Genomic DNA, 22,422 nt, shown 5'->3' on the forward strand with positions numbered 1-22,422 from the left:
AGCAAATTTTTTGGTGAACTGAGGAGTTAATTGCCTGATGCTTGTCTCTTTCACTGTGGTTACCAACCACAGATAACAGGTATTCCTCAGTCACAATGGAAGTCAAGGGATAGGGCCTCCACTGGACTGCAGAGAGCATCCTGCACTTCAGTGCAGGACTGTGTCTGGACTCCATCCCTGAGCACAGGATTTGGCAGTTTTAGTCATAGAGGAGCAGATCTGGATGCCAGCAGCAATGAGCAGCTCCTCCTGACACACAGCAAGGCCTTTGGAGAGCTTCAGCTCCATGGGCAAAACCACAAGACACCCAACACTGTAAAATAGATTCGGTGAGCTCAGTGGAAATGGGTACATGCTGAAGAGTAAGGTGGTATCAGAGAGATTGCAGCAGCAAGGAGGCACAGCCTCTCCTGCACCATGGGGGTCAAGTTGGCTAGTGGTCCCTGTCTGCCAGTTTATGGAAAACTGTATGATTTGTGCCTGGCCCTGAGCATCCCTCCCTCTAACTCAACATGTCCCTTCTTATCAGCCAGCTGGTATCCAAAATGCTAATATTGCTGCAACAAATTATTTAGGAGACAAGAGGCCCAAAAAAATCTGCGAAGATAAAAAAGATCAGGCCTAGCATAAAATACCAAAAAGCTTGAGCTTTTGCTCCTTTAAAGAGGAGAAAGACAATTTGTTTAAACTGGTTTTTTTTTTAGTGTGGGCTTTTTGGGGACAGAGTGTTTGGAAATATTTTCCATAGGAGAAAACCTGGGCATTGAACTAGCATTGCCCACATAACACATCATATCAGGACACCATTTGCTGTAGGCACTTTTAGACGACAGAGGGTGGAGGAAGGAAAAATTACTGTTTTCTTGAGAGCCCATTTTGCTGTGTTTGTTCAGGCCTAGCTCAATACTGTCTCATCATAGGGTTGGATCCCCAGGCACACTCTCATGCTAGTGTAGTCTGTCCAGAGTGGGAGGTGAGGCTGACAAGGCACAGGTTAGCAGCTGCCTTTGGCTCTCCTGAGAGATTTTGCTCAGCTGGCAGATTGCTGTGTGTGTGAGATCAAGAACATTTCCATGGCACCTGCACAGGAAAACCAAAGGTTTCCAATTCTTCACACATTCAGTTCTGAGAAGGCTCAAAACCATGCCTTTCTTGAGGAGATATACCTGTCAGCTCTTGTATGTTGATGGGAAGCAGTAGAATTATTTCATAGGGGAAGGCTGAAACAGTAGAAAGTAGTAGTAGTAGTTGTCATGTAGCTGTCTTGAGATTTTGGCTACCAAGTCCTGCTGATGTTGGTGACAGCCCCAGCCTCCTGCTGTTGCTCTGACTTGCCCATGATGCTCTGTGGTGTCAGAGTGTCACAGGTGGTGACAGACAGAGTGGTGTCAGAGTTCACACTTGCTGCAGAGCACAGGGCAGCACAGAGCCCGTGGAGGGCTGGTACCTGGACAAACACTCTGCGGAGGAGAGTAAGTGTGGGGTGGTTGCAAGGATGAAGTTGGTAGGTATGGAGCTCCTGTAGGAGCCAGGGGTCCCTCTGTTTCCCAAGGAAGCTTGTCCCTCCTCTTTAACTGTGGGCCTCAGTAGCTGGAAAGCATATGTGATTGAACTTCAGATCGTACTTGGGAAAACCTCCTGTCAACTGGTGAAAGTGCTTTGTATGCAGAGCTTTGGCATACTTGTCAGTAATGATAATAATAATTAATATGTCTTCCCTCTCTTTGTGCTCTTAGGGTTTTATTTTTGTTGGGTTTTTTTTCTTTCTTTTTCTTGTGCTGAGAACAAGCTAAATGCATTAGTCAATGTCATTTCTATGTAAATTCTACATAGTTATTAACTTCTTTACCTTCCAGTCTCCTCCTTGCCTGACTGTGCCAGCTCTCTCGTGCATTGTGTCTATTCTGTGCACTGCATGAAATAATGAAAAGGAGATTTTGCAATGGTGGGTGACAGAAATTCCAATCAGTCCATGGTAGTGCAAACCCTGGCTGAGTTTTTAGACTCTAAACCTGAGTCTTAGACTTTTCTACATTTTGCAGTTTGACAGAAAATATGGAATTGCCATGGCAACTGCTCTGTCATATGGTAATTTTTCTGTTTCTGTGAGATAAAAAGCATCCTTTCAAATATACAATATGCCATCCTCACAGGACAGAGCTGTCAGCATTTTTACTGTCTTTCCAGGGAAAGAGCCTGCTGGAAAGAGCTTAAGCCTCTGCTTCTCCCTATCAGTATTTTCCAGATTGCTATTATTTAAAAATGGTGTTTGTATTAATTGTTTTTCTAATTCCATTTTTGGGAAGAATTACAGTCAAATCACTTCATATATGAAACCAACAGAGGGAACTCAAGCAACAACAAAATTACTACCAGTGATTTCAGTATATATAGTATACACTGGACTGTGGCTTGGTGCCTCTATCATGTTAAAGCATCATCTCAGATCCTGGAAGTATTGGAAAACACTTCAATTCCAGTCCTCACTCAGTTCATATGTGATTATGTATAGACCACAGTGGGAAGCAAATTAGATATCCATGATACAGCTGTGAATACTGACATATCATGGCTACTGAAGCCTTGATGAGGCAATATCCTTGTTGCATCATTGGCAAAGCATATGGTAAAAGGATTCTGGGCCTGAAGGCATGTTAAGATTCATAACATTCATTCCCCAGGGAAGGGACACCTAAGCCATGAGTGATTTTCTTTGGCTCTAGGATCCACAGAGCCTGAAATCCATAGGGAAAAGCCCCTGAACTTGGAAGACAGCAATCCATTCTGCCTGACTCCTTGTCCCCCCATCTGAATTTTATTATGGTAGCTATTAATTTTTCAAGACCCAGAATTGCGGTATCACAAGTAAAGCATGTGTTTCTTCTAGCAGTCATCTTCTAGGCTCTTCTTCACACATGCATATATTTAATACTAGAAAAGTGAACAGAATTGTCCCTGTTGAAGTAAAAGGTTGAACAAACCATACTACTGCAGGTAAAACTCGGTTTGTTGGCAGAACAGTTGGACAGTATCAGCTTACTCTGTTTCTGTTCTGGTGAGTGTGGTTGGTCCCATACTCTATACATTAATTTAGGATAGAAAGTAAAATGACTAGATGTCCAGGAAAAAGTCATCTTTAGTTAAAACATTGCCACTACTTTTGTGTCTTATCTTCCATTGTATTAAACGTAGATATTGTTAAAATCAAGAGGTACAGAGCCCAGACAGCTGTTTCTGTGAAGAATAAATTGTGAATGTTGGTAACTTGCCATCTTTCTTGTGGTTTTAGAAATATTTTTGAATTAGTATAATGCAACCGCTGTACCTCTTGACTATAGAGTCTGTTAGTGCTTTATTGTCAATTATAATTATTCCTCATTTCATTGGTGTCAGAACTTGCTCTTTCTTGTTCATGAAAGTATTTTCTTGCTCATGAAATGTATTTTGTAAGGAGAAATCACAAACAGCCTATGTGTGACAGTTAAATTAGTATTATTTCATTATACAGCATTTAAGCCTACTATTAGATCCAGTGACACCCCAGAATTCCTCTGTCATGCTCTCCTCCATGTCTACTACCTTAGGATGTGACCTCCAGTTACTTAGAGATATGCCTAATCTTAGTCACATGAGTAGATGTACAGAATTTCAAAGAAGTTTCTGGCTGAAGTCTCAGGTTTTTCTGGTCCAGTGACATACTCTCATGTAAATCTATCTAGTGTGTAGCACACCACAGGGATTAACATCAGCAGTACGTAAAGAATGTATCCACACTACCACCATGTATTTTAAACAAGCAGAGTTTTATCTTAAAGAACTAACAAGAAAGGTAAATACCAGCGGGATACTAGGAGTTGCTTGAGTTAAATGCTCAAGGATATAAACCAGCTGTTTGTTTGTTCTATGTTTGGAAAACACTTGTCACAGCAAGAGCATGAGTATCCATACATTCTCTTACGAAAGAAGTGTTTGTTCGGGATAACATGTGGCAGGAGAAGGAAAATCGCACTGCTGTTACTTAATTGCACTTCAGGATCACATCTGCATTTCTGAAAGAGTTATTAAGAAAATACTTCCTCTGCTATGCCATACCGTGTCCTTATCTTACCCTTACATGGCTATCCCACGTTTCATACCTTCTGTGAACATCTGTCCTTCCTTACATTTTCATTTTCTCCACCAGACACTGAAGGATGCCAGTGACAATGCCCGCAAGGACTTCCACCGTGAGGCAGAGCTGCTAACTAACCTGCAACATGAGCACATTGTCAAGTTCTATGGTGTCTGTGTTGAGGGTGATCCGCTCATCATGGTCTTTGAGTATATGAAGCATGGAGATCTTAACAAATTCCTCAGGTAAATTCATGAACACAAATTGTGATCCTGAGCCAAAAGTGGGCAGAAAAGGTAGATGTGACTGGCACTTAATATTAAATTAACAACTACCACTGGAAAAAGCTGACATGTAGGAAAACAAGTTGTATGACTCTTGTCTTTTGTACTGGGATGTGGGGTTCTGTTTATTTGCCCGTTTGGAAGTAGCATAAGAAATGTTGTTTCCAATATATTTCAATGTATTCTGAAATGTTTGGTTATAAATCCTACAGTAGAAATGATTTTCTTACAGGCTTTCTGGTAGCATTTGGAAGACCCCACTCAACATCTATTGCTATCTGTAGGCATCAGGAAGCTTCTGAAGTCTAACCCCTTTTCTCTTCCCTCCTCTCAGTGTTTTGGAAAGAGTGCTATGAACCTGCAGCAAGAAAAATGTGAGCTATGGAAACTTCTGTGAATTGGAAAATGCTACCCTTTGGGGTCCAGATTAAGGTTTTATTTCATAAAGTTATTCAGGAATGAGCACAGAAGTGGAAATTTGGCAGTAGAGTAGTTATAAATAAATAGATGATATATAAGGTTCACAATAACAGGTAACCCATGGTCCAGGATATTATGAACAGAGGCCTCATGTATGTGCATTTGTATCATCCTCTACTTTTTGATGTAAAAATAAACAGTTAAGAGAGAGCATTTGCTCCTATGTTAAAATTATAGGAGACTATTCTTCTGTGTCTACTGTTTAATTTTATCAATAGATAACACAAAGATATTTCAACATACTTTCCTGCTAAGTATAGCTAAAGGTACCACCATTTTGGAAAGATAACTCTAACCAAGTTGTAAAACAGTCATGACAGATGTCCTGTTAAACGGATTCATATTTTCTATATAACTGAAATTATTATGATTGCTAATGCTGCACTTTATGCATTTTTCAGTAGCTTATGTGAAATGAGTTTGCTGTCTTTTTACTGTCTCTTGAAAAAATAGCCACACCATAAAACCAATGTCATCAACTAGCATCCTCCCTTATTGGCAGGGCTGACAGGTTTGATGAGGAAACTGAGATCTGAACTGGAGATGCAGAGCAAACAGTGCTACTCTTCCCAGACTGATTGTCTCTCTAGCGAAGGGTTTAAGTGTATTTAAGAATTAAGGGCATTTACATTTGTCTGCTTGGTCTTCTGCTGTGAATCAGGAGTGAACTGCAGTTTCCCTAGATGTACATCATAGTACAATTTCAGAACACTGTACAATTTCATGTACACGATGATCCTCAGCTGATGAGAAATAATTTCTTACTCCATAAGAAATACTTTTGCCTTGATTCTTTTTGATTGGCTTTTCTTATGATGTAACTCTGATTTTGAATTATAGTACAGAGAACTATTTTAGCAGACAGTATATTTCCTACTTTAAGGCCTTCACCTTTAAAAACTATTAATCAGCCCTTGTCTTTATAATATAAGATGATTATGCTGGGACAAGCTGTTAAACCAAAGCTCCAATTTGTCATTCCTCTGACTTTTTTTGCAGCTTGTGTTGCAGACCAGAGGTTCACAGCAAAATGGACTGCTCCATATTTCTTACCCTGCAGCGCCACCAAAGGCTGTTGGGGGAAAATTGATCTGAAAATTTAACCCAAATGAGCCTGGCTGCCCACATGCAGCCGGAGGCTGTTCAGATCTAGAACTAAAGCCTCAAACTCATGCCTGCAAAGTGCCTGGTCTGTGGACTAGTGGATGACGTGGGTGCAGAGAATATCTGTCAATGTCCCTGGCTGCTGCAGGCACTGAAGATCACCTCATTTATGGCCAGCAGCAAGTGGACAAACAAGCTGGATGGAATGTTAGGAATAGTCTACAAATTCCATTTGATATAGACCATGTCCTCAGGGAGACTAGCAAAAGATGAAAAGTTCTCTAATTTAGCAACTCAGAGGTTCATGTCTGAGAACACTTACTAAAAAAATCTATGCATGACAAAGGTGCAGTATTTTTCAATAGGAATTTGTGTGTGAGTTTTAGTTGGAGAGTTCATATCCTCCCATTTATTCCTCCCCCTATCAACCTAGATCAGATGAATGGCTGTACATACCCTGTGGCAGAGAGCTACTTTGCCTGGTACCAAATACAGTCCTATCAATGCTACACACCCTCCTTCGTTTCTTTCTCACATCTGTCACTTTGCTCATGAAATTCATCCCTTGGGGCAATTTTAATATCATATTTTTAATTGGTAGTGTCAGATTTGATCTCATGGATTTTGGTTAATTTGCAACTCTTTTCCAAACTCCTGTGTCCTTACCCTAATGAAAATTAAGGCCTCACCTCTCTTGAGGAGGGAAGAGGGGAGGTGGTCTCTTTGAAAGAACAGACTTCAGGAATGGAATAAAAGGTCTTCTGAAAACACAGAAAAATAGAATAGATGGAAAAGGATATTTAGAACATTATAAGATGTATCAAATGAGGAGTGATTGACAGATGACCTCATTGATTGGATAAGGATTAGCTAGAAGTTCTTCCTCTAAAACATTGTTCATATGAATGTTTATATCGCTGTCTTCAAGATACTAGAATGTACAGGCATACCAGAACTCACATAGTTAAGATGGGTAAAGCTTGTGTGTCCCAGTATTCATTGGGCTTTCCTAATGCAAAATATCTCTGGTTTTGATGATGCACATACAAGTATTCTCACTAATCAGTTGGTTGTTACTTCTTAGGGACTTGCTAGGTCCTGAAAGTCTCCTGTTTCTGAAGCTGTTTTGTTTTTTTCAAATCAGTGTGTGTTTTGTGTCCTCTTCCTATTGTCAAGAATTCCAGCCTCAGGCAGAACTCACCCTTGGTGATGAAATAAGCAAAAATCCTTTCCTGCTGTGCATTTGGATAGGAAATTAGAAGTATAAATTTTAAATTTCTGCCCTTGTTTCTCAAATGGAGAAGGAAGCTAGCTCTTTCTTGTTGAAGAAAAGATGTAAGGGTCAATGGCCTGTATCTCCGCAGAAATTAAGAAATGCCAGTCAGGAAAAGTGATGTTATGTATGATACTTCATTGCCTTTCCCTCAATTGTTTTTCAGTCTTACAGAGTGATAAGATTTTTCCGTTGGTTGCCAAGCAAGTTTGTTTGTCAGCCTTTCTCCAGAAAAGATTACTAGAATGGAACAGGAGAAAGGTGATGCTTTCTGACAGATGGGTACTATTGTGATCACATATACCTTATTTCTCTGAGTAATATATATTCTGTTGTAATGTTCTTCAGACCACCTATTTTTCACCAATGAAGGAGAACAGTAAATGAGAACAGCTGAGACAAAAAAATTTTCCCTATTTCACTAAAGAATTTATAGCACTTTTGATGGAGTTGTGTGGGCTGACACTCACTAATGCCTTTCACTTCTCCATCTTACAAATGGCCTATCAGTTTATCAGATTGTGTTTTGGTGCAGGGCACATGGACCAGATGCAGGACTGATGGCAGAAGGCAACCGTCCTGCTGAGCTGACCCAATCCCAGATGCTTCACATTGCCCAGCAGATTGCTTCTGGTATGGTTTACCTGGCATCACAGCACTTTGTGCATCGGGATCTGGCTACTCGGAATTGTCTAGTTGGTGAAAACCTACTGGTGAAGATTGGAGATTTTGGGATGTCTAGAGATGTGTACAGCACAGACTACTATCGGGTAAGTGAGCTGCTGTAATAAGTAATAAGCTAGGTCTTGCTCAGTCTTCTTACCACATTGGTAAGCTTTTACACTTAACTGCTTTTACACTTAACTGCTTTTACACTTAACCATCTGTCTGTCAGGTAATTTAGAGCCTAGCATATGGAAAGCCTGGTTCTGAATTAAAAGGTTTGGTAAATTTGGAGAGTTAATCAGAGTAGTTTGTCGTGTTTTGTTGTTTATATATGTTTGGTTTAGATTCTAAATCACAGAAAGGTCTTTTTCTCTGGGCAAAAATCTTGCACGTTTGCTTTATATAAGCGAAGAACAAGAAGGAGATGAAAAGGAAGAGTGGGTAATCAAATTTGGCCCAACACTTTGAAGCTATTAAAATATGTTCTTAAATACGGCTGAGAAAAATGGAAATGGTAATTTTGGGGGGCAGTTGTATAATGTATCAGTTAACTAGAGGAAAAATAAGTATAATACTGGGCAGCAGCAGTGACCAGCTATTTTACTCAAGAAGAGATTACGTGAGAATGAGAAGTTGTTGTATACTCAGCACCTGAAAGTTTTCCTGCTTTAAGCCAGGGCCTTAGTCCTACTTCTTAATGTTGAAGAGCTGTTTTGGCAAGGGTAAGAGTAGCCTGTTGCTCTTTTTTCATTCTGACTGTTTTCCCTGAGCTTGGTTGCCATAAAGTGATACCTTGAATTTTGCAAAAACCTTCTGAAATTGCTGGGATAAACAAACTGCATGTTAATGATGTTGTTGGCGTAGTCTTTGTGCAATATGGTAAGTCATGTAGTTGACACCATTTGCTGTTTGCTACCACATTTATAATTTGATGATTGGAACTGAACCTGTCAGGTGTTTGTGGCTTGGGGAGGCAATCTGTGACCAAGCTGATAATTTTCAAACCATAGAGTTTATCCTGTAAGGTAATCTCATCTTTAAGCAGGTTTTGTATCTGCCTCTCTACTCCTTATTTCTTATCCCTTTTACATTATGACCTTCTTTGCCACTGAATTTGAATTATGTTAATAAAGGAAAGTGTCACCTCACCATCAGTATTGGTGGGATGCCTGGGAAGAGATTGTCTCTACATCTGGATGAGGCGGGACAGGGTAGAGGAAGCTACACTTTTGAAAATTACTGTTAAATGCTGATTTGCTTAAAAGCTCATAAGTAACAGCTTCCTCAGTTAATTTTCTTTCCTTTCAAAGACAAACATTTAGTAAACAGATGATCCACATTCCTCTTATACATTGTTATTTTGGAAACTGGCATTTTGAATTATTTGATCAACGTAAAACAAGCATTTCAGAGCTTGGAAAAAGTATACAGGATGGTAATAACTTCCTCTGTGTTCTAAAGGGCACCAGTGAGCAGAGGCTAAGGTTTCTTGATTTTGCATCTGATTTGGCATATTGCATTTTTGCACCACTTGTTGGGACTGAAGTCGTGTCTCTGTTCCATACTTCGGTGTTTACCATGTTAGTCGTTACACTTAAGAATGAAGGTATGTGCAAAACAATAAGTGCTTCCAAAGGTTGTTACAGTCAAAGGCAGCATTTTTGAACATATGCTTTGCTTATTTTTGGAAAAAAATAGTAACTCCCCCTCCTGCATAAAAGCTACCTACAAAAGGGAGTAGAAGCTCAGTAGTCATATGGTGTTCCTGGAGATAACTGAGGCCTGGCTCAGGCCTACAGACTCTGGCATCAGTGCACCTGGGCACATACCTCTGGGTTTAATCCTAGAGTCTTGCACATGAGTACTCAAGCAAAGCTTCTACCCACTGAAAAACAAACGTAGAAAAACATCCATGATCTGGAAGAAGCAGGAGTTCAGGAAATTCTGGGTAACCTGGATAGTCCTTGGGCACTTCTGGGAGGTCCGAGGTCCGTAACAAAGGAGAAGAAAGAGGTAGTAGTTTGAAGAGGGTGCAGTCATTGATGTGAGAGAAGGAACAAATTAGGTGGGAAAGGTAATTGTCGAGAGGTGTTAGTGAAAGATAGAAATGCAAATGAAGAGAGAAAGACATAAACAAGTGTCAAAGGAGATGATGTAAGATAGTGTGGCCCCATCTAAACTGGTGGTATAAGCTTGCAAGTGATGGGTGGGTATGAAACTTCAGGTTGGGAAGTGACTTGCTCTGCACAGTAAGAAAAACGAGAAAGATTACTTCTCTGGCACCTTATGTTCCAGCTGGTTTCTATTTAGTGCAGAGGAGGGACAGAGCCACAGCCTGCCATATTTCACAGTTGATAAAAGTTGGCAGTTCCAATTGAGCCTGTGAAGTTTTGCCCTGCTCTTTCTGGGACTTATGTGGGCTGGTCAGAAGATGGCCATGAAAAAATCAAGACAGTGATGAATTCCCAGATGGTTGCCTGGAGAACTGTATCCTTGGCAGGCCTAAGTCAGTGATAACACTGGAATGGTGCTGGTGTACCATACCTAATTGCTTATAGCAGGCTAAGTCTTTTTAACTGCCCGGGCTTAATCACTCACAGAGAAGCAAATCATCCCCAACCCTGAAAGCTTTTATCTGATGCTCGTTGGAGAGATTTACACAATTCCAAAAATTTCTGCTAGAAATGGTTTGTCATTTGTGGGTTTTAATACACTGGAGTTGTTTTTCTTGGAGCCTGCCAAGGGTGCATTTCAGTCATGATGTTAGATTTGCACAAGATGATTATTTATAGCTTGCTTCTGTAAGATAAGGATGATCCCAAGTCATTGTGCACTGTTGGATTGTTAATGACATTCTGCACTGAATCAGCTCAGCTGTTAAGAGATGCTTCAGGGAAGAGGGGGAGAGAAGTAACCCTTGGACTGGGAATACATGTGATATGTGGCCCTGATTGCACAAGCTTTCCTTTCTTCTCCCCCTTTCTTTTTTTCTGTCTTTTTCATCATGTAGGAATCTTGTAGGTGGAGGAAGTCCTGATGTACATGCTAGCATCCAACGTAACAGCAATAAGTTTTGATAGTCAGATCAGATGAGTCGGGGCGGGGGGGTGGGGTGGGGGGGAGGGGGGGACATGAAGAAACTAGAAACTGCAATGGCTTTTCTTACCCAGAAGTGCTCTACACCCTAGGCCGAAGTTAAACAATTGTCAAGTAATTGGTTTGGTCTGTGAGCCAAACAGCTCCAGCAGCAAGGCTGCACAGCAATCCATAAAGCACAAAAGATCCTTTCACAAAGTTATTTACTTGCAGAGCTTAGGTTCTCAAGTTCATTAGGGGCTTTTATTTGTTTAGTTGATATCTGGGGTTTGTTGTTTGATTTCCTACCCTCACAGGTCAGGGTTTCCTATTTTACTATAAGATACCCAGGTAATGCTTTAAAGTAGCTTTCAGTGTTTTTAAGTTTTTTTGACACTGAAGTCTGGGAAGAACTACTTTGTTGATACTTGTTCTTGCATTCAGAGATAATATATCAGGGCCTTTTTAGGATCCCAGTCCAGGTTTGCAAGGGATTCTTTAGTACTTGGTCTTAAAATAATTTCAGCATTTCTTAATTATAAGCAAAAAGCTTGAAGAAAGTAGAAGTCATCTTATCCCAGTACTTGGAAAACTTTAAATGGATATGCTTTAAATATCCAGCCTGGTCAGCCAACTACAGGCTTGAGCCAAGGTTTCAGATGAAACTGTGATCTCACCAGATTAAGGAAGAGTTTTGCTATTAACTTCATTAGGACTAGAGTTTCACCCTTCCCCATTTTTATGTGTGGCCAGTGCAGAATAGACATTCTGTTTCTTATTTAGGTCTGTGATGCTCAGTTTTGTAATCCTATTTAGCTATTGTATAACCTACTTGCCTTTATGTAACAGCACAAGAGCAGTGGAGAAAATATGGGCTCCTTTTCTCAGCTTGCACAAACCACTCAAATCTCCGTCAAAAAACTGGGCCTAGTGAGGTTTCTGTCTTTCTTTAGGTCCAATTTGCCCTAAAACTACAGAGAGGTTCACAAATCAGTTTCCTTCACTTCTGGCACAGATTGGGAAGAGGACTAAGAGGATGTGTTTCCATATAAATTTCAGTGGCTCCATTTCTCTTTAAAATCCTCTTCACATTTTGTACTCTTTTGCTATTTAAAAAGAGCACAACGTGTCAGATTGGAAGAAGAGGCACAGGTTACTGAGCCTCTTTCACTCTTGAAGGAAGTCACACAGTAGGTGTTAAGGGTAGGAGCAACAAGAACCTGAGACCTCGTCATGCTGTGGAGAAAACATCAACACTCACTAGTACTTTAGCCCCTTCTGTATAAGACACAAAGCCCCATGTAAATTCTAGTCTGCCAGAGAAAAAGCGAAGATTCCAACAGTGTCCTAAGCACCTAAAGATAAACTATGCTTAGCAAAAATTCTTGAGAGGAAGTCAGTCACACCTGACACACAGCAAGATCTGACAGCAAACCCATCAGACATTTCTGTGAAAAGCATCTCCTGAACTGGGAAACTGTAGAAAGCTATGTGTGCCCAAGCCAGCTGCACCAGCCTGTGGCATAACCTGCTTTTGGTGATGCTCCTCAGAGCACATCTGGCCATGATGCGTGTCCTCAGCATCTTAGAGCAGTGTGAGAACCAAGGATGATTCAGAATCAAATCATACCACAAGAAAGAAAACAAAAAGGCAAGTCTTGAAGAAAGACTTCAGTTGAATGAGTTAATAATGTGCAGCCTGCAAAATGCTGACAGGCTTCTTCTCAAATACCTCTCAGGTATAGAACTGGATAGCAGCAATCTTGTGTTTCTGAAGCCTAGCTTTCTAACTCCTGATTTCTAACTCCTGAATCAACCCTGTCTGGTCACACAGCCCCTTCTCTCAAAATGGATGCTGCAAATAAGTAGAGTCTTGTGTTGCCAGTGCTTTTTCCAGAAGGCTGCACAACAGGTCCTCTGTCCTAACAGCCGTGTTTTTTTTTTTTTTTTTTAATCCAGCAACCTTCATTAACTCATGAGCAATCTGAATTAACTCACCTACTTAATCACATTATTCTACTCTCTTTCCAGCCTTCAAATCTCAATTGTAGAGAACCTACTCCTGTCCTCTACCAGACTGTTGTAGAGGGTTAAAAAAGCCCCACTGTCAGGAAAAAATGTGTCTTCATTTTTCCCCCCTCACACTAGCCTTCTCCAATAACTTTCAGTGTGTGAAAAAGCAATGTTTGTATCCCTTTCTGGTACAGACATTGCTAGAACTATGAGGGGTATTTTCCAAATCAGATTTTTCCCTTTCTTGGATTAGAGGTACCTCCCAGCCTCTAATGAAAATGTGCTGCATACTACATCTAAACTCACATAGCCTATGTCATTGGCATATGTTAACTGTATTGTCAGACAATGCCCTGGGCCATGTTCATCTTCTACTCTTTCCAAATTAAGAACATCCCTTTCTTTCCCCTAAGTTTTTGGTTTCAGTCCCTCAGTGAATGACTTTGCAATTCATACTGGCACATTTTGTACCTCTAGTGGCTGAGAAAGAGTTGTTTCTCTTTTATTTTTTTTGGCTTCTGTGGGGCTGTTTTGTTTTTTAAATTAGAATTCAGGTCTTGTCTAAATTAGTGTAAAGAAATAAAGGAACAGAATCAGGGTATCAAGAGGTAAACAACTGGTGGAGTGAGAAAGGTTTATAAGAAGTTTCCTAGATTTTTGAAGCTATGTTTCCTTGATAATTTCTATTTAATTCTAACGTCAAGTATTCTGGGATATTTGTCCTTTTTAAAAAATAGAGTTCCCCATCCGCTTTCAGTTAAGACAGGAGACATTATTAAACTCCTTAACCTCCCAGACTTCCAGAAAAACTAATGGTTACACAATTTGCCATTCCAAGCTTATTTTAAAAATACATAGAATTTGGACCTTCTTGCTATGTAGAAAAGGTGAACAACTCTTTTGAGAAACCATTTTGACATTTATGAGTGTTAAAATTCCTCAGCAAACAGTTCTTGTTCTGATTTTTGCTGTTCCTTAGCAAGGCCAAAGTAGCAGTTTGAAGAAGAGTGAAACAAGATTAGAATTAAAGGCGTGGAAGAGCATCTTGCCCACTAGCCATACCCTCCTTTCATGTATGAATCTAATGTCGTTGAGTGCTGTATTTTTGGAAAATGTATGATATATTTTTCTAGTGTCACTCTATGAAATATTTTCCAAAAGATAAGGCTAGTAAAATAATCCCCAGAGAGTGATCTTGCTTAAACTATTTCCAGTACCTAATGCCTATTTGCAAAGAGAATTAATGCATGACAGCAAGGGACTAAAAAAAGAAAAGGCTGGTTTATCATTATTTGGGCTATAACTAGCCAGGCAAACACCATGATACAAATGTTTACAGTGAGGAACAAGTGTCTGTCTATTCTGAAAGGGCAATAGCAGTAAACACCTGCAGGTCTCAGCTGTCACTACAGAGATGAATACCTGTGTGTGGGAGTTTGGAGGAGGTTGCACTAAAGAAAACAAGAAGGAGTTACTGGGAAGTCAAGCAGCTTGTCAAGGCATTCTCGTAGGTGTGTGTATTGAATTGTCACAGTTTGAAGGCACAGTTTGAAGGCTTTTTATTAGCTGCTATTTTTGCATCCGTTGCTCAAAAGGAAATTATCTGCTTCCCTACATGGGCTTCTCGGCTTTCCTCCTCCGTCAGCAGCTCATTGCATCATGTGTAGTGCTGGGAAGGACAGAGGGTTCCAGCAGCCCTGGAGGATGTGCACAGATGATTTCATGCAACTGGAAACAATACAAGAAATAATAGGCCAACTTGAGAGATGTAAATCCAAAGTAGCTGGCTTGAAGGCAGTGCAGTGGATCTAAACTTAAAGTAACATAATCACAAGCAGAATTAGGCCTAATGATTTTAAAGGGCTTCATAAAAGTCACTGCAATGTCAGCATTTAGAAACTGGTATGCACCAGGACATGACGTTATCCTGATGACAAAGGATGAGCACCATGGCTTGATACCTGTCACCACTTGCCCATGCCAGAGTATATTCTGTGCTGTGAAGGAGGCATAATCTGTCTCCAGCTTTTACTTACACAGCTACTGGTTGGATTCTTGGTTTTGTTTGGAATTACAGCTGTTTAACTTCCTCAGTTCTTCACAGAAAACCTAATTTCAGTTTTGTCTTAAGCAAGAACAACTTTCAACTCTTTTAGTACAGCTATAGATGTAGTCACTTCGTAAGTGAAGTTTTTTCATCAACATCAGGGTTGTTGGTCCTACTTGCACTTCTGTGTCCATCTGTTTTCACCCATACAGATCCTAAGAGGAGAGTCCAAGAAGGTTTTCCTTATTAGTGTTAGGAGAAGGAACATCAGATGTCCAACATGTGTATAGTATGCTGCATTTAACAGTCAGTTCTTACTAAACTCTGTCTTGCAAGGTTAATGACAGGTTAGAAATACAGAAAATGAGATTTTTAACTGGGAGGTTGTGACATACTTCGCTTGGCCAGATTTAAGCCTGCTTTTGCTTTAAATGTTCAAATGGGAAAACAGCCTCATGGCTCCGGGAGTACATTTTCCTTCAAGTCTGTGAGAAGGAAGAGTGTAGAGAGGGCAGAAACAAAACCCCATAATAACTAGGTTGAAAAATTAAGCTGATTAAAAGACACACTAAAGCAAAGTGACCTTGTTGCTGTCACACTTACTTGGTTACCCATTGAATTTCAGTGCCTATTTTTGCCTTTGTAAATCCACCACCACTACATTTATATCAACATAGTTCTCATGCAGCATGTCAAGAAATAGGTTCACCTTGAGAAAAAAAGTTCAAGCCAGAAGCCAGTACCTAGAAACAAACATGTTATGCAGAAATCTTGTTGAACTATACTATAGCTAAAAGTATTGAATTGTTTGTCAATCAAAATATTAAAAGTGTTTGGAAATTTTCAAATGGAAATTTTTTCTCTGATTGCTTCTGTTAAAAGCTTTGAGAATTTAGTATTTCATTCCATATTGGTTATGGAAGAGATATTACCATTTTTGAGGGCTTGGAAGTTTTGGATTTCCCACCCTATTGTTAAAGTGTTTTAATGGAGTGCTTTTCAGCTGGTTACTCCTGCAGTATGCAGTTGGTAAGAGCCATAGGATCCACATGCACGCCTATAGGATAACAGGAAGTTTACACAGTCATCGTCACCAGTGGCTGACACAAGCTTTTCTGTTGAGGGGCTCTTAGCACAGATGTTCATTAACTTAAAAAGTCCTTTTAAAATTGTACATAAAAAAACTGAATCATTCTCAAAAATAACCACACATATGGATATAAATTGCAGGAAAGCAATGATTCACACATTGAAATTAGCCTTAGGAACTGCAATTTGGAGAGCTTTGCAGAACTCTGATCGTAATCGCTTCATTCCATTAAGTAGCAGCAGAGCTGTACAAAGCTATTTTTTGCAGGTGTTGAAACGATTTCACTGTTGTTTAGATGATTAGCACATAAGAGAGCCATGTTCTCAATCCCATCCCTGTTCACAATTTGCTGGATTATACTTGGAATATTGGTGGAGGTTATTTCCATTGACTTTACTAGAGCCGATGTTTAGTCCGGGTTTTAGAAAGTGAAAAGTTTATGGGCAACTTTTTCTAGGAATAAACGGCAATAAAAACATTAGTAACTTATTTATTTATTTATTCTTTTTCTTTTTTTTTTTCATTTTTCTTTTTTTCTTCGTGGGCCAGATCTTTGTGCAGACTAATAATGCCTTTTAGTAATTATGGGGAGGAGCCATGTGTAAATATCTGGAGATACTGTACTGCAGTGCTACAGATTGTCACTTTTGGCAGGCAATCTGCAAAGCAATTTACAGAACTTTAAGGGTTAGCAGCTGAAACTGTTGACTTTTTCATGTGCGATGTGCGCAGTGTGAGGAAAAGATGATGTGGGAACAAAATCAGTAAAATATCTCTGGGAGCACGGTCCATACTGGAACGGCATCTCCTGGGCACTGCAAAGCACTGGTGCGATCTGTGCGGCCACCACTGCTCCCGCTAATGATGGGACAGCACAGAAAGGCCACCCAGAGGGGCAGTCCTTAAATGGGAACTCTCCTTTGATGTCTGGTCACAGAATCAGGTCCCAGCGGAGTCTTTACAGGCTTCCAGCTGGAAGGTTTTCTTATGCAAATGGCCTCTCTCCTTGAACTAAAGAAAGCAGTTGCTAGGCAGTTTTCCTAAATATGCATTTTTCTACTCTGGGCTTTATGAACAATCGGCACTCTTTTGGCCCACAGAATTCAGGAAGCACAGGAAGGAAGAACTAGACAATTAGACTATGAAGCGGTAAGTGTAACAGGATGGACCAAGAAGATGAGAGGACAGCACCAGTTAGTAACAGAACCGAGGCTGCAAATCTGGCTCTGTAGATTCATATGTGCATAGCAAAGAGCTAGTGGTGGTGATGGAAATGGGGAAGAACTGTGTGACACTGCAGTTCATTTCCATTTTCACTGCTCTCTGGGTCCTTTTTCTATCCAATGGAGCATGTGTCCACTCCAACATGGAGAGGACAGGAAGTCAGTAGCAAGGATTTAATCAGAGGCTGTTGGCATCAGTGACAGGGATCATGCAGTCAGAGAATCTGTGGTTACCTATGTAGCTGTAATACGTATGCCTTTGTGAAATGTTTTCAATACCAGATGTCACGAACAGTGGTGAAGTTTTTGACACCTTGTCAGGAACAGCTCTCCAAGCTTCCCAGAAGGTGAGGACTCCAGAACTAAACTGATACTGCATCTTATAGTCTCAGAAACTTTGTAATTAGACTTCAGAGATAATTTGGCTTTGAATTAATCTAGTCTTACATAAAAAGGAGCCAGAACAGGTATAAAATGCTGTCAAGCTTCTAGCTGTGTCCTAACTTTAGGAAGAGATGAAGGCCTGATTTAAGGTGCATGACAGAATATGCATTTTCTATGAAGGACAGATATAAAAGAATTAAAAAAGATTGTGGTGGCTCAAATACTTTTTGAGTAGTCTCCATCAAGTGGGTAAACAACCCTCCAAAAGAAAAGCCATATGAGTGGGAAGTAACTTCATTCTTTCCAGTGTACTGAAATGCTTTCAAGGAAAAAAAGCCCCAAACCCCGTAGCTTAATGTCCTTGAATTTGCTTTCAAAAGTTACCATTTATTTGCCCTTAAAAATATTCTTGCAACATTGCTGTCCAGCCCATGAGGATTTGAAGATATTACATTAAATTTGATGTACAATTTTTCTATTTTTCCTATTGTTCCTAAGTACAATTCCTATTTTTCCACAGTTCATTGAAGAACTTGATATTGCCATAGTGATGTCTCAGATATTCGGGCTGGGAGCAGAGTCAGACCCATTGAAATTATCAGATAGAGCTACCAACACTGAGAAGTGATGCAAATGCAATTTCAAAACTACTCCCTTATTTAGTCTTATACATGTTTTCATCTCCAGAGAGGTATAATATTTATATTGTCTATCTTCAAGCTATTTCCCAACACTTTGGAAGAAGTTTAAACTATAGAAATCCATGATTTTTGAGCCTCATCAAACTATATTTCAGTCTTCTGTTCCAGTAGCTGTGTTCAAGCTTTTCTTCATGAATGTGGAAGGAACACTGTAAAATGAATGTCACTCCAGTTATTCACATCACATACTTAGAAGGCAGGATTTTAAAAAAAGAGCTATAATGTGAGACTTTTGATAATAAGTGTGTAAGGCTACAGATCTACATCAACTAAAATATTGATTTGTGCAATAAAGGAATACATAACAAAAATAAAACAGAATTAAAGCCATTTAGAAATAAAAGAATCTTGAAACTACGATACTGTAAAGCACAAAATATTGAGTTTTCTCTGTTGCTATTAAAAATTACTACAACCTAAGCAGTTAGTTTTATAGCCTCCACAATTTCTCTAGAAGACAGAAAGACACTGGTGTGTGTTCAAAGAATGAAAACTTGTCTACCTCCCAGACGAATGAGCGAACTGGCATTGACATTACTGGGGACAGAAATTTTACTTTTATTTTTATTAATTGCAAATCTGTAAAAATTTGTAAACTATAAATGGCTTTATATCTGATTTTACTTCCATGTTCACTGCTGGATCTACAGGGTGAAAAAAAATCACATCCTATGTAATCCAATTCTTGCATACCACACCATGAAGCAAATCAAAATGTTTTGCTGGAAATACAAGTTGGAGGGTTTTTTAACTGAATTTGATGCACTCTGAGCCTTGCCGAAGGTGTGTGTGAAAACAGTCCTTTAGATTATTTTATCTCCTGCAAGATTATGTCTCTGTAAATTTGGATTTAATGGTGTACACAAAAAGGGAGAAACCTTAACACAGCAAAGAAATTGCTCTCCTTTTCTTTCTCTCTCTCTCTTTTTTTTTTTTTTTTTTTTTTTTTTTTTTTTTTCTGGCAGTAGAATTTTAAGAAGATAAAGAACTGCTTGTTGCATATATTGCCAGATATTCTTTGATATCACATCAGTGTTGCAATAATTTCACAGCCATTATAAATATAAAGGGGAGGAAAAAAAAGCAACATGAGTGACAGTCAGGATGATCACAAATCATTTGTCCTAATGTTTTTGTCTTCTATGTTCCTCATACTGCCTCAGCCCAGGCCCACAGAATAAAACTGTGATGCTATCAGGAGAATATGGATTCTTTCCAGATTGATTTACCAGATGCCTGTCACCACGAAGTCACTCAGGAAGGCTAACTGATAGTCTGAGCTCTTTGCAAATTACTGCTCTGCATGAAGTCCTTTTGCAGCTGATTATGCTGCCAATGTTATTTTCTGACGATGAGATTTAGTGCAGCATACTGCCTGGCACTATCCTTGTAAAAGATTTTTCTTGCTTATGAGCTAAGCAAAGGGCAGGGGCCTGCATTCTTGGCAGCCTGTCATATGCATGAGCTGTTTGTTTTTTGGATTCAGCAAGCAGAGTTTTAAATCATCTTTAGGAAAACAAGACACAGAGAAAAAAAGAGAGATCAAAATAGAGCTGAATATTTCATGCCGTAATTTTGGCAGCACATCTCGTCTTGTCTTCTAGATTGAAAGAACCAATGAAGAAGGGATTTTTGCAGTTTTCAATTGCGTGACTTTTCCATGCTCCTTGAGTATCCTCAAATATTCTAGGACTGGTCTCTCATGCCATATCAGCCATTTTTAGAGAAAAGAATCTAGTGTTGAATAGTTGTGTGGGAAAAGCATTATTGTGTTAAAATAAAGGTCAATGCCTATACACAGTGAGTGGACTGTGCCTCTCAACAGAAAACCAATAAATATGATTTGAGTCTGCAAAACAGAGACTGTATATTGTTTAAAATATATAGGTCCAATACTGCCATTTTCTGCAAAGGGAATTCTGTTGAAAGTAATTAAAAGTCCTTGCACAACTTCTACCAGTTCACATAGACACACACAGTTGTGATTCTTACATCAGTCATGCTTGGAAGAACATACGTTTTTGACCAATAAGTATTTCCATCACAATTTGGAAATGGGCTAATTGGTGGGTTTGGAGCTTGTATATGCACGCATATTATTATTCACTATTAACCTGGGTTTGCATCTAGATCAACTTTAGTTAGTAGAATAAAATGCTAAATAGAAAACAAGGAAACTGAAGGTCATGCTGTACTGCACACAGTAAAAAGCCCTTCAAATACATATTTAAATACAGTTAAAATGGCCTAAACTAGAAAATGCAAACGAGTTTCATGGAGAGGTTTATAGAGTTTCACTATACAGGGTGAGACTGAAGGTACGTCTAGTCTGCAGACACTGCTAGCTCGAAAACTGTGGCACAAGGTTGATGCAGACCGCAAAGCTATTTAGAAGCAGGATCAATGTTCCTTTTTTGAGGCGTACACTTCTTCCTCACAATGTCCAAGCTAGTTGCTTTAAATGTAGCTTATGTTTATACGTTCTCAGCTGTGTCATTAGGGATATGGAAAACAGCTTCATGCTAATTAACATAATAGGAAAAAATTATATGTAAATAAAGCTTCCTTCCTTCATTATTCCTTTTATTCTATTACATCTTGATACATTTGTTTAAGATGGAAGACAGAAAAAAAGGGGAAAAAAGGAATATATCTGAAAGGATATATCCCTGAAAAAAGAATATATCTGAAATATATTTCAGATTACATAAAATAGGCAATTAATCTGCACCTGTAGTTGACTAACTTCCTACTGTAAGTAAAATTCACAGAGGTACTGATGGATTTAAAAACTGCCTGAGAATTTCAAAATTCGTAGCTTTAAAATAATTGTGAGCCAAAAATTTTGACAGTACCTCTTTTCTTGCTGTCCTTCTGCTGCTGTTCAAGTCAACTTTGAAAAATAGAAAGAACTGGTTGTTAGGTTCAGCTTAAGAATTGGAAAAATGTGTTTTTTTAAAAATAAAGATGCAGATAGTAGATGGAAATTGTGTCCCTAAATCACATGTAAATATGGGGAGCAATATGTTGCAGAACTATTGGTGATTTCATCTCATAAAGGACACAGAAAGTAAGCAAAAATAAAAAAGAAGGAAAGGCTAATGGACAAACAGGGATACAGTGAAAAAGGACCAAAAAGCATTTGAGATTGGCTTTAAAAAGAATACTAAAATAGACAAGAGGAATATCTTGACTGTGTAAATGTCAAGAGTATGAGGAGGAAACTGTTGCCACTGCAAACATGATGATGTGGGAAGGAGAGTTAGTTTGGCCTGAAAGAAAAATTAATTTCTAACATCAGGTCTTGAAAGGATAGTGATAAATATGAAGATACAGGCAAAGGGGCCAATGGACTAAGAGTATATGAATGTTAAACCTGGAACATACACAGAGAAGAGATCCTCAAGCAATGAGGGACATTGACAGCCTGTTTCATGACTGGAGACCAAGAGGTTGGCAAACTCTTAAAGCAGCATAAACCAGCTCTCCTACTGCCGAAAGCAGAGGTCCTGGCCTCCTCTTGTCTCAACAACTAATTCCTGCAACATCTACTCTTCTGCACCATCGTCAGTGTTTCTGCAGCCACTGAACAAACTTCATTAAGGAAACATTCCAGCTGAAAAACAAGGTTGTTGTTTTTTTTTAAATCTTGGTTGCAAAGAGGACAGAGTACTTCTCCAAACCAAAGTACAGTACAAGGGCACATTCCTGATTAAAATCTTTGTTGAAGGAGAGTCTAAAAGAGCCGTACTATATGAGTGCTTCAAAAGGCTAAAATAAACATTAGGGATGAAACCATACTATTGAAACTAAAGAAAAATGCTTGCTTAAGGACAAATTAATGCAATCTGGCTATCAAAGAATTTAATTCTAACAATTAAAGCATGAGGTTCTTTGACAACCAGTGAACTTAAAAGAAAATGATCTAATTTTAAGGTGGTACTGTGCAATTTATGAAGGGAATGATTCAG

At 39.2% G+C, this 22,422-nt stretch overlaps 1 protein-coding gene across 2 annotated transcripts in view; it reads left to right on the plus strand.

Moving 5' to 3' along the window:
- NTRK2 (neurotrophic receptor tyrosine kinase 2) overlaps positions 1-22,422 on the plus strand; it is a 191,274-nt gene that overhangs the window by 144,521 nt on the left and 24,331 nt on the right. For both annotated transcript variants that reach the window (XM_066340039.1, XM_066340034.1), the window contains 2 exons: positions 4,184-4,356; positions 7,788-8,022. In XM_066340039.1, coding sequence (XP_066196136.1) covers positions 4,184-4,356; positions 7,788-8,022 — 408 coding nt within the window. The remainder of the gene's footprint in view (positions 1-4,183; positions 4,357-7,787; positions 8,023-22,422) is intronic.

Source organism: Sylvia atricapilla, chromosome Z (assembly GCF_009819655.1).
Source record: "Sylvia atricapilla isolate bSylAtr1 chromosome Z, bSylAtr1.pri, whole genome shotgun sequence".
Taxonomy (NCBI): domain Eukaryota; kingdom Metazoa; phylum Chordata; class Aves; order Passeriformes; family Sylviidae; genus Sylvia; species Sylvia atricapilla.